The 13,015-nt window shown below is 42.4% G+C and overlaps 1 protein-coding gene across 2 annotated transcripts in view; it reads left to right on the forward strand.

The window, feature by feature from the left end:
* Positions 1-13,015, forward strand: part of USP40 (ubiquitin specific peptidase 40) — a 179,643-nt gene that overhangs the window by 134,911 nt on the left and 31,717 nt on the right. For both annotated transcript variants that reach the window (XM_033957628.1, XM_033957627.1), the window contains exon 11: positions 2,949-3,044. In XM_033957628.1, coding sequence (XP_033813519.1) covers positions 2,949-3,044 — 96 coding nt within the window. The remainder of the gene's footprint in view (positions 1-2,948; positions 3,045-13,015) is intronic.

The raw sequence follows: 13,015 nt of genomic DNA on the forward strand, positions 1-13,015 counted from the left end.
AAGTGGCTCTAAGGCCCTCAAGCAGTGATTACCAGCCACGAAACGATCGTCGGCCTGGCCTGTTTGTGTTCAGTGGTTTTTACCATTAATCATTCTCGGCTATTTTTTTGCTCCCCCCTGCTAACTTTAAACTTGTGTGAAAGTTTTTTGCCTATGATGCTTGGGTGGAAGAGTGTAGGTACACCTCTCCGTTTGTCTGAGGCTTTTCTTTTGCTTAAGTAATAAGCTAGCTTTCTTGGCTTGTGTGGTGCTTTTGTCTTGGAGTGATATTTTGGGATTTTGGTAATCCTTGTCCAGCACAATTGCTTAAAGGAACTTGGAAGGGTTTGCTTTCCAGACATAAGGTGACTGTGAATGTACCATGGCAGCAAGAGTGTTTGCTGGTTCTTTTAAGTGGGCTTTTATTTACCCTTTATTTATGAATCTGGGTGATAAGAAGGGTTGTGGAAATTGCTATCCTATTTTTCATTTACCCTTTGGGGGAACATCTTTAAGAAGGTGCTATAGAGGCAGTTGAAAGATTATATTTGTCTGAATAGAACATGTTGGATTCCTATGTAAGGCTTTAGGACATGGTACAAAAATTGTTTTTGTGGCAGTCATGGATGATTAATGGCATTGGGTTGATCAGGAAAAAGATAATAGTACCTTATTGGATTTTTCAGTGGCCTTTGATATGGTGAAAGTGGTAGGCTAGCCTGGCTTGCTAGGAGCAATTTACATACAAATACCTCTCACAAAATCTAAAACACTTTGTTTTAATGTTTGCCTCACACAAAATAGAATGAATTTGGCTTACCTCAGCCAAGCATATACAGGCACCAATTTTCCCAAGGCCTGCCTCTACCTATCTCTAGGGGAAAACATAAGAGTTCCTCTTTCTCCCTCGGGAACCTCTGGAGAATAACCCAGCCTGGGTAGAAATACCTCTCTCCTGTGAGTCCCACCCTTTTGACTCAACACTGAGCTTCATAGCCCAAGTACATGCTGGGACCTGTAGTTCCACATTTGTTTAGCACCTCCTGCCACCCAGGGGTATAATATTTGCATGGGGAAGGGAAAACCCCTTAATCTATTACAGTGAATCATCAGCTGTGGGATTATCAGAAGTGGTACTACATTGAATTTCTTCTTACTTATCAGGTCATTCTCAATGGGAAGTATTGGATGACTGGGTTTCTACAGGTTTTAGCACTTTTCCCTGCATTGTTTAATATCTTCATGAGGGCCTTATTGAGCATGGTTAGGGAAGCAGGTCTGACATGCTACTTGTATGCTGATAAAATCCAGATCTTCATACTGTCTGTGATACTCAAGTAAGAACTGTATGCCCAATTATGGTGCCTAACTTGAGGAGCAAAGTTACAGAATTGCCCCTTAAAAGGATGAGGAGGAAGGAAGAGGCACTTCTTCCCCTCCCTGGGTTATTTTATTTTTGGCTACAGTCCTACCCACAACCAGGAAGTAACTTCAGAGGGAGAGCTGAGGCCAGCGCAAGCAGTAGATTGAAGCTGCTGCTCACGCTGGCGAAGAGTTAGAGGCACAGGGGGAAGGGAACATGCATGAGTGGCAGGGGAGGGGCAGTGAAGGACTGGGGTGGAGAGGAGGAGAGGTGCCAATGCCCCCACCAAGTGCTTTAGCGCTTACATGCTACTTTATAAAATAGCACGTAGTGCACTTGCATTCATAAGTTCCAATTAAGGTGCCACTTAAGAATGCAAGATGCGCACAACTGCATATATCTAGGCAGTGGCAGAGTAAGGGGGAAGGGGGGGTAGACTTCCCCAGGTGCTGACTTGGTGAGGGCACCAGCACCTCTCCTCTTTTCCACCCTGGTCCTTCACTGCCCCTCCCCTGCCATGCATGCGCATATGCATTCCCTTCCCCCATGCCTCTAACTCTTTGCCATCTCCATCCTGCTGCTCGCTCTGGCCTCTGCTCTGAAGTCACTTCCTGTTTGCAGGACCAGGAAGTGACATCAGAGGGAGAGCCAAGGCCGGCATGGGCAACAGGTTGGAGATAATGCTTGTGCAGGCACAGTTAAAGAGGTACGGGGCAAAGGAAAATGTGCACACATGCAGAGGAGTTGCTGGGAAAGACTGGGGAGGCAGAAAAAAGGGCGGGAGTGTCACCACCCCGGGTGCCTCCCACCCTCACACCATCATTGTATCTAGGTATAGAATTGTCCTTTACATGTGCATCACAATTTGAGTTGCAGCAGCATAGCAGTGAGTGTCTCTAAACAAGATTCAACATAGCCAGCATGGGTCCTTGAGCATTTCAGCCATGTCTCACTGCCTCCAATCTTCCGGTTCAGAAGAGTGGGATGCAGCAGACTTTGGCCATATAGGTGGTCAAAACCAAGTGCCAACCAGACTGAGTCTTGTTTAGAGATGCTGACTGCCATGTTGGTGCTGTCCCCCAAATTGTGCCTCCCTACTTGGCCTATTGGTTAATCCTGCCCTGACCATTAGGTAGATTAATTGTCTAAGTAGGCACGTGCCTAGGGCCTAAAATGGTCAGGGGGGCCTGATGAAGGAGGGCAGCAACATTGTTTTCTACAAACGGCGATGGGCCCCTCCAGCATCGATCGGCACCGTTGGCCACCCCCCCAATCGGCAATGCGCTTCCCCCCCCCCATCAACGGAAAGTAAGAAAAGCAAGCAACATGGGTAAGAAAGGCAACAGGAACTGTAATTGTGCAAGTGGTGCTGCTTGCCCAAAACTTTCCTCTGATGCAGCTTCCTGTTTCCGCCTGGGCGCATGGTGGGGTGGAGCAGGGCAGGGGGCCCAGTGTACTTGTGTGCCTAGGGGCCCTCGACGAATTAATCCTGCCCTGCTAATGGTCAGGCCAATCTGAGAAAGAACTATATCTTGTGTGGTGTTTTTGCTGTGTTTTCTACTGGAATACAGAGAAGCTGAACTTGGCATATTTTCCTTCTTTCTAGGAGGAGGCCCTCAAAGGGTTCTTTAGTATCCAGTTCCTGAACAGCGACAGCATGGTGTATTGTCAGAAGTGTGAGAAGATAAGAAAAGCATGTCAAGTATGAAAGCTGTTCCTGATTTTTTTCATTCAAATATTTACGCCACACCCTCTGATCCTTTCCCAACAATCTTCTAAAGTACTAGCCAATGATGCCCCCAGTTCAAAAATCTCTGAAAACTCTGGCTTCTGACATGTACTCACCAATGCCAGACCAGTCCAGAATGAATGTGTTATATCCATCTACCATCTGATAGAGACAAAGAAAAACTAATCCCAAGAGCTTCACTCTTTAAGGGTATTGTGCAGCCTGGAATGTTCAGTATTTTGTGTGATGTCCTGTATGGACTTGTAGCTCACATCACAGAGGTTCCATGCGGGTATCATCCACTTGGTTGCCTGTGGTGTCTGTCTCCTATGGCATTTACTTATATAGTCTTGTTATAATATTCCTCTTCCTCTTCTATGTAATATCAGCTTTCTTTTAGCTGCATAGGCTCTTTTAAGCATAATCCTTTATGCTGTGCAGGGATAGTCTCCTTAAAGTCTGATTAGAGGCCTGAACCTCTTCTGGGATACAGTAAGAGCTAACTTTTTAGACTCCATAGTGTGCTACCATATCGACTGGATGGTGGACTCATCCTTATATGCAGTGTTAGTATAGCATTCATCTATGTGGCATGGGGCCCAAGCCTTACAGTCTGCTTGGGTTACCATTCTATATAGTGGTAGCATGCTTAGAAGCTACATGTAGTGTTCTTTTATGCTCTATGGTAGTAACATAGGCCATATGTTCTTTATCTGTTCTCATTTTTCTATCTAGTCTGCCTAACCTTGCCATCTACTATCCCCTCCTCTCCCTTAAAGATCCAAGTTTCTTGTCCCAAGTTTTCTTGAATTCAGATACACCTCCAATGGGAGGCCGTTCCAAGCATTCACCACCTTTTCCCTGAAAAATTATTTTCTGAAGTTACTTCTGAAGCTATCACCTTTCACCTTCATCTTCTGCCTTTCAATTGAAAGACTTGCCTCATGCGTATTTATGCCACATAGGTAGGTATTTAAACGTTTCTATCGTACCTCCCCTCTCCTGCCTTTCCTCCAAAATAGCTGTTGTTGTACTATAGTGGCAATACTATTATATATAGCAAAATAGTAGCATCTTGATATGCTGCAGCGCAATAGCCTCCCTTTTGGGCTTCTAGCAATAGTGGAGGAGTAGCCTAATGGTTAGTGCTGTGACCTTGAATAATTAGGCTGCTGCCCAATCCTGAGTTATCACATGACCTCTCTGGTGTAAGAACTCAAACCCAAAACTAGAATTTTTGAATCACTATATTTAGTTACCAATTGGTGTTAGGTGTGAAGTGTGTGGGGGACAGCGCAGGCCAAGAATTTTCACCTTTATTGAGTTTCAATTGGAACAAGGCATCCATAGGTAAGCTTACATTGATTTGTTTTTTATTAGCTTCAAGGTATTTTTCCTCCTGCTTTACTGCTAAAACTGGAATATGCCTCTTCTGTTCTGTTTTATCGAGACTTTCACTACTGCTTCACTCACAGATATTTCTAACCTGTGACATGTTCCAGCATGGCTATCTTGAAGAGTTTCCTGTGTCCTATTAGCAACAATTTCTTTTGTTGCTCTTGGGTTTGGTTGCAATGTGATTTATTCATCCATTCCAAGGTTGGCATCTTGCCTCTATAACCTGCTGAGTTTCCAGAGGATGAAGATTCAGTGCCTGCTCATAGCACACCTATATAACAGAGAGCTATTTGGATCACAAGTGCCATCATAACACGCGAGTTCATGCTCTTTCATCTTCTTGTGAGGCTTGGACACGTCTTAGTTTCACAGTTCTACCTTATCCTATTCTGGTGCAGTGAAAAAATTGTCCAGCAGTTTTCATGTGTCACCGTTATCTTTCAAGGGTGCTCATGAAAATCCTTTGTTCTACCATTCCTATTTCAAATCGAACTCATGAAAAGTTAGCCTTTTCAGACAGTCTTTTAAATTGCAGATCTTTGTGTACAAAAACTTTTCTAATTCAAGATTTAATCATAACCTCTAAACTTGAGTTACTTTGTCTTCTAGAGACTTGGATAAAAAATGGAAAGGAGTCTTATCTCTCTTACGGGATACAATGTATTCTCCAAGAACATCTAGGCAAGAAGGTAGCTAAGCTGTCATTTATTCAAAGGAGCTGAAACTAACTGAGGCCTTGGCCCCTTTTCCTTACTAATTTTGAAACTTGATGCATCCCTCCCTCCTTCCACCCCCATTATTTTTGTTATCGTTTTACTGCCCTCTTTCCGTTACTGCAGAAACATGGGATATGTGCCTCCACTCCATTGCAGAACTTTCCATTTGTTTTCTTAACCTCTTAATCTTGGGTGATTTTAATATACATGTTGATAGGCCTGTCCACTCTTGGTCTACGCCTTTTCTGTCTCTATTAACAGATTTAAACATGAATTGGATAACATTCCTGACCCAGCAGGCTGGCCATATATTAGACTTAGTAATTACACTGCGAGATCAACCCTTTAGTCCAGGGGTAGGGAACTCCAGTCCTTGAGAGCCGTATTCCAGTCAGGTTTTCAGAATTTCCCCAATGAATGTGCATTGAAAGCAGTGCATGCAAATAGATCTCCTGCATATTCATTGGGGAAATCCTGAAAACCCGACTGGAATACGGTTCTCGAGGACCAGAGTTCCCTACCCCTGCTTTAGTCCAACAAAATTTTCTTCTACCTCACTTTCCTGGATGGATCATTGAATTATATACTTTAAAATACCATTATCTTCAGCACCGAGACCGTTGCCAACTCAAGACTCCTTTCATTTGGCGATGCAAGTAAGATTTTTCCCTACCCTTTTTTTCAATACCAGATGGCTTTCCCACAATGAATTTAGATAAGACAAAGCTTTAGCAGTCTGTTCTTTCAAAGGCCTAGACAACATTGCCCCATTACAATCTAATAAGCGGCATGTATCATCCTCAAATGCTTATTTTGATTCTAGCCTTCACGCATTGAAAAGACAATATCGATGGGAGGAAATCAATATGGAGAAAATCATGTTACACTTAAAGTACTACTCTGCAAATCAATTCACCACAATTATAATTTTCAGATAAGAAAAGACAAAAGGATATGTATTTCACAAATCGATTAATCAAAGCTCCTAATCTTTTGAAAGAATTGTATAGAATACTTCAAAGGGTATCAAAGCCCCATTCAGACAGAGCTTATCTTATGCCTTCAGCTCAAGATCTTGCTCTGTATTTTACCTCAAAAGTCTCCAAATTGCAAATGTCATTTCCACCAGTAAGTTCATCTAATTTTCCTTCTCAGGTTTCAAATACACCGACTAATGATTCTAACATGAGCCTTCACCTTTCCACAAGCTTGGTTATTCTGGGCCTATCATCTTGTTTCTACTTTCCCTTCTATCTCATCTCTTCGTCCATTGGTTCATGCTTTCTGAATGTATAACACATTTGATGACAATAATTCCTGCTCTAGTCTTAACCATCTTTATTGTTTTAGATGATGACTTCATCAATATCTTTAGTGCTTCCATAGAGTAGGCTTTCTCTTAGGCCAGTGGTCTCAAACTCAAACCCTTTGTGGGGCCACATTTTGGATTTGTAGGTACTTGGAGGGCCGCAGAAAAAATAGTTATGTCTTATTAAAGAAATGACAATTTTGCATGAGGTTAAACTCTTTATAGTTTATAAAACTTTCCTTTAACAGTTAAAAGGAAAGATATATAAACTATAAAGAGTTTTACCTCATGCAAAATTGTCATTTCTTTAATAAGACATTAACTATTTTTTCTGCGGCCCTCCAAGTACCTACAAATCCAAAATGTGGCCCCACAAAGGGTTTGAGTTTGAGACCACTGGCCTAAGAGAAAGCCTACTCTATGGAAGCACTAAAGATATTGATGAAGTCATCATCTAAAACAATAAAGATGGTTAAGACTAGAGCAGGAATTATTGTCATCAAATGTGTTATACATTCAGAAAGCATGAACCAATGGACGAAGAGGGCCGCAGAATGGAGGGCCGCAGAAAAAATAGTTATGTCTTATTAAAGAAATGACAATTTTGCATGAGGTTAAACTCTTTATAGTTTATAAAACTTTCCTTTAACAGTTAAAAGGAAAGATATATAAACTATAAAGAGTTTTACCTCATGCAAAATTGTCATTTCTTTAATAAGACATTAACTATTTTTTCTGCGGCCCTCCGAGTACTCTATTTTTTCTGCAGCACTCGCATTTAAAGTTTAATATCTTTTCTTTCTCAAAACTGGCACATTTCAATCACTAAATTGAAAATAAAATCATTTTCCTACCTTTGTTTGGTAATTTCATCAGTCTCTGGTTGCACTTTATTCTTCTGACTGTGCATCCAATATTTCTTCCCTTCTTTCAGCCTCCTGTATGCTTCCTCTCCTCCAGACCTCATTCCCTCCCCCAACTTTTTCTTTCTTTCTTTATGTCTGTCTTTCTCTGATTCCGTGTCCCATTTTTTGCTTTGTTTCTGGCTCCCTGTCCCCCCCCTTCTTTCTTTCTTCCTTCCTGCCCTCCCCCATGCCACCGCCGCCGGGAATAGGCTGCTGCCGTTGCCACTGCCGCCATCGGGAACAGGCCAAGATCTCCCTGCTTCTCTTCTCCACGGGGCCGACCAACTCTCACCACCCGACGTCAATTCTAACGCCGGAAAGGACGTTCTGGGCAGCCAGGCAGTGATTGGCTAGCCAGAACGTCCTCTCGACGTCAGAATTGACGTCGGGCGACGAGAGTTGGTCGGCCCCACAGGGAAGAGAAGCAGGGAGATCAAAGAACACGGTGCCGGCCTGTTCCCCGATGGCAGCGGTGAGAAGGGAAGGGAAGCAGGTTGAGCACCACTGCTCTAGACGAGCCGCGAGCCACACTCTAGGGAGAACAATGGAGGGTGGCCAGCTGTGCACCCCCTTGGGACGTACACCCGGGGTGGACTGCCCCCCCTTGGTACGCCACTGGAGCAGCAGCGTGTCTGGCCAGCTCGTTCCGTTCAAAGCTGCGGGTGGCGGCTCCTTGCGAAATCCGCGCCTGCGTCTGAAGCCTATCTGATGTTGTGATGTCAGAGAGGCTTCCGATGCAGGAGTGGATAGCGCAAGGAGCCGCCAACCCACGGCTTTGAACGGAACGAGCCAGCCAGAAACGCTACTGCTCCAAAAGGAAGAGAATGATCCAGTCCAGACCGCGGGCCACAAATAAAACCTGGAGAGCCACATGCAGCCCGCGGGCCGCATGTTTGAGACCGCTGTCTTAGGCAGTCACCTTCAGAACACCTATTCATTTATGCTGCAGTTCGTTCCTTCTTTATTTTTTTTTCTTTGTCCCATCTAATTGGGACACTGCTTTGCTATATCCCATTCATTCTGGACTGGCCTGGAATAGATGTAATGAAAGGGAAAATTATGTTTCTTACCTGATAATTTTCTTTCATGCCAATTTTAGTTTATTCATGCCTGATAATTTTAGTCATGCCAAACCAGTCCAGAAACTCTTCCTCTCTGGTTTCCCTTAAGTGTTTTCTTCTTACAGGCCATACCTTCCACTTTTCATTTCCTTCACATGAATGCCTCATATTTCCTGACTCAGTGAAATACCTGTATGTCAGCAATAGGGAAATAGTTTGAGCCTCATTCTGGTATGTTAACACTATAGCCTCAGTGGTTTGTTGGCTTTAGTCTTTTCCAATTATCAGTTATACACCTTATGAGCAACATTGCTTGGCTATTCAAAATACTGAACATTCCAGGCTGCACAATACCCTTAAGGGGCATAGTTCTTGACATTATTTTTTCTCTTTCTCCATTAGCTGGTAGATGGACATAACCCATTCATTCTGGACTGGTCTGGCATGACTAAAAGAAATAAAGTTATCAGGTAAGAAACATAATTTCCCCTTTCTAACACATGACCTCTACCAAATCTTCTAAAGCCCTGGCCACTAAACCCTCTCCTCAACTCATGTCCTTATCTATGACCTCCATTTAAGACTTAATTAAAAGTTAATGTTTTTGAACTTGAAGAAAAAGCCTGTTCGCAAATTTATATATATCTTCATGATTTTGGGAGTAAAGTAACAAAGCTTCATATTTTATGGAATAAAGAAAAATTTTGGAAAGTAAGAAATGTACACCTCATAGTGTGTTAGATATATTTCAAAATAAAATATTTCCAATGATCTATACAGAACATATCAATAGCTTCCTTCTTCTACCTAGTAATCTCTCAAACTATTTCCCTATTGCTGATAAACTGCATTCTCTCACATTCCTGCCTTAAGACCTGTACCTCTTGTATCTCCCAAACTCCAACCCACACCACTGCTCCCAACACTGTCTCTCAGAGCTACACCTTAATTTCAATCCTTTGTCATCTCCCTACTCACTCCCCAACTCTTAACTCTTGTTCTATATTAGAGAATAACACCAGGATAGGTAACCATGGTAAAAAAAAAAAAAAAAAAGTAATAAAAGGCATTTATTTTTTACCAAGGATGCAGGAGCAAAGCTTTTAATCACCTCACAGGAACACTGAAAAGCCTTTCTCCCCAGGGGTAAAAAAAACAAACAAAAAAAAAACAACGATTTCCACTCCCAGAGTCTTCTTCCCTCCCTCCCACTGGCACATACCTTCTGAAGCCAGACTATCTCCCCCCCCACCACACACACACACACATTGGACTGTTTGTGGCCTTCCCTCTGACAGGCCCCTCCTTATGATACAACTTCCTGTTTTCATGAAGACAGGAAGTTGCATCACAAGGAGGGGCTTAGCAGAGGGAAGACCTTGAGCAGGCCTGTGTGGGGATCATCTGGCTCCAAGTTATGTACCAGTGACAGGCAGGAAGGTGCAGTGCTGTGTTAGATACATGGAAGGTAGGCTGGAGCCATCGGACCTGTGCGGGATGTGGGCTGGAGCCATCTGACCCTTGAGGGGGGGAAAGGGAGGGAAGGCAATGCAAGGCAGAGATCTGTTGGGCCTGAGATTGGAAATGGAACTGGAGGAAAGGGCACAGGAGGGGGGACTGGAGCAGGAGGGAAGAAAAGAGAGAGAAAGATGCTTGACCCATGGGGGGAAGGGAGCTGGCTGACTGGCTGGAGCCCATGAGAAGAAGGAAAAAGAGCTGCTGGACCCACAGGAGGGGGTTTGGTACTGGAGTTGGAGGGAAGGGAAAAGGGTGCTGGACCTGCAGGAAGGGGGGTTGGTTTTGGACCTCAGGAGGGAGAGAGGTGCTGACCCAAGGAGGAAAAGGGGCTGGAACTGAAGGGAAGGGAGAGAGTTCCAGGATCTGCAGGAGGGGGAGCTGGGGAGAAGGTAGAGAAGTGCTGTACCTTTTTTTTTTGGGGGGGGGGGACTGAAGGAAAGAAAAGGGAAAGAGATGCCATATTAAGTGGATGAAGAAAGAGGGAATAAAATACGAACACACAGAGGGAGGGGGAGAGGTAAGAGGGAGGGAGAGACACACAGGGAGGTACACAGAAACAGAGGGGAAATAATGTTCCCTGCAGTAAGTAGACACTGGAAATACAATACAATAGCATTTAACTTTAAACAAGGAGACAATGATATCTTAAGAAGAATGGTAAAAAAGAAATTTAGAGGAACAGCTGCAAAGGTCAAAAATTTAGATCAGGTGTGAATGTTATTCAATAATACCATCCTGGAAGCCCAGAACAGATATATCTCATGTATTAAAAAAGGAGGAAGAAAGACCAAATGGCAGCCGGTCTGGTTAAAAAGTGAGGTGAAGGAAGCTATTAGAGCTAAAAGAGAATCCTTCAGAAAGTGGAAAAAGGATCCGACTTAAAATAATAGTAAACAGCACAAGGAATGGCAAATTAAACTCAAGGCACTGATAAGGAAGACAAATAGAATCATTGGAAGCAAAATCACATAAGTAAAATTTTTTTTTAGGTATATTAAACAGCAAGAAGCCAGGAAAAGAATCAGTTGGATCACTAGACGACCATGGGGTAAAAGGGACACACAGGTGCCAGAAATGATATTCAGTGCTAATGAGCCAAGAAACTGAAACAAATCTCTGTAACACTGGAAGATGTAATGGGGCAATTTGACAAATTGTACAGTAGCAAAATCACCTGAACCTGATGGTTCACATCCCAGAGTGTTGAAAGAATTGAAAAGTGAACTTGTAGAGCTATGGTTAATTGTTAGTAAGTTGTAGCTTATCTTTAAAATCCAGTGTGGTACCAGCAGATTGGAGGGAAGTCAACGTAATGCTGCTGATTTTTTTTATTTTTTTATATTTTATTAAGTTTTAAAATATTAACAGTGCAATGTACAAAATGATAAGCAGACATTAAAGCGTGAATGTACATACCACTTACAAGTATCCATACAGAATCATTTTATCCCCTCCCTTTCCAATAAATAATCATCATAAATATCAAACATTTTAACCACCCTCCCACCCTGGATGTGCATAGAATTACCAATTACAAACCAAAAATATCTATCCTGTAGTAATATAAGATGTCAGTGGGCCCCAAACCAATTTAAATATATTACTATGCCCTAACATATCCGCATTTATTTTCTCACTCCTATATATGGAGCATAAATTTGCCCACCCAAAAGAGAAGTTAAGATGATCAGCATTCTTCCAATTATGTGTTATCATCTGCATTGCTACCCCAGTCATAATTGTGAAAAGATGACATTTATAGCGATCTATAGGGGGTTTAATGTGTAATAATGTACCACATATGACTATCTCATATGTTAACGGAAATGATGACTAGTATTACATTAATCTGTTCCCAGATTGACTTCCAGAAACCAAGTATCATTGGGCAATGGAACAGCAGATGGTACAGCATCCCTATGTCTAGATGACAGTGCCTCTGATTTTTAAAAAGGGTTCCAGGGGTGATCCAGGAAATTATAGACCAATGAATCTGACATCAGTACTGGGCAAAATGGTAGACTATTATAAAGAACAAAATGACAGAATATATACATAGGCATAGATTTAGTCACGGAAAATCTTGCTTCACCGATCTACTGAATGGCCCATCTAGTCTGCCCATCCACATTGTGGATAAAGGTGAGTCAGTCAATATTATCTATTTGGATTTTCAAAAGGCATTTGACAAAGTACCTCATGAAAGACTTCTGAGGCAATTAGAAAGTCATGGACTAGGACTTAATTTCTGTATTCTAACTTTTAACTGGTTCTTAATCCATAACAGGACATTAAGTTTAAATGGTCAATATTCTCAATGGAGAAGGGCAAATAGTGGTGTTTCCTAGGGGTCTGTGCTGGGACCGCTGCTTTTTAACATATTTATCAATGATCTAGACATGGAAATAACTAGTGAAATAATTAAATAATCAAAGTTAAGTTGCAAAAGCCTTGTGAAAAATTGGAAGAGGACCTTGTGAGACTGGGCCTCAAAATGCCAGATGACGTTTAATGTGAGCAAGTGTGGGAAAGAGGAACCTGAACTAGCTACATGATGCAGGGTTCTACATTAGGAGTCACCGCCCAGGAAAATAATCTAGGTGTCATTGTTGAGGATTCATTGAAACCTTTAGCTCAGTGTGCAGCAGTGGGTAAGAAAGCAAATAGAACATTAGGGATTATCAGGAAAGAAATGGAAAACAAAGATGAAAATGTTATAATGCCTTTGTATCACTCTATGGTACGGCCACACTTTGAATACTGTATGCATTTCTGGTCGCTGTATCTCAAAAAAAGATATAGCAGAATTAGGAAAGGTACAGAGAAGAGTGGCAAAAATAATAAAAGGGAAGGGACAACTTCCCTATAAGGAAGGGCTATAGTGGCTAGGGCTCTTCAGCTTGGAGAAGAGATGGCTCAGGGGAGATATGATAGAGGTCTATAAAATACATGAGTGGAGTAGAAGGGTAGATGTGAATCACTTGTTTAGTCTTTCCAAAAATACTAGGACTAGGGGGCATGTGATAAAGCTACTAAG

This window comes from Geotrypetes seraphini, chromosome 9 (assembly GCF_902459505.1).
Source record: "Geotrypetes seraphini chromosome 9, aGeoSer1.1, whole genome shotgun sequence".
NCBI lineage: Eukaryota > Metazoa > Chordata > Amphibia > Gymnophiona > Dermophiidae > Geotrypetes > Geotrypetes seraphini.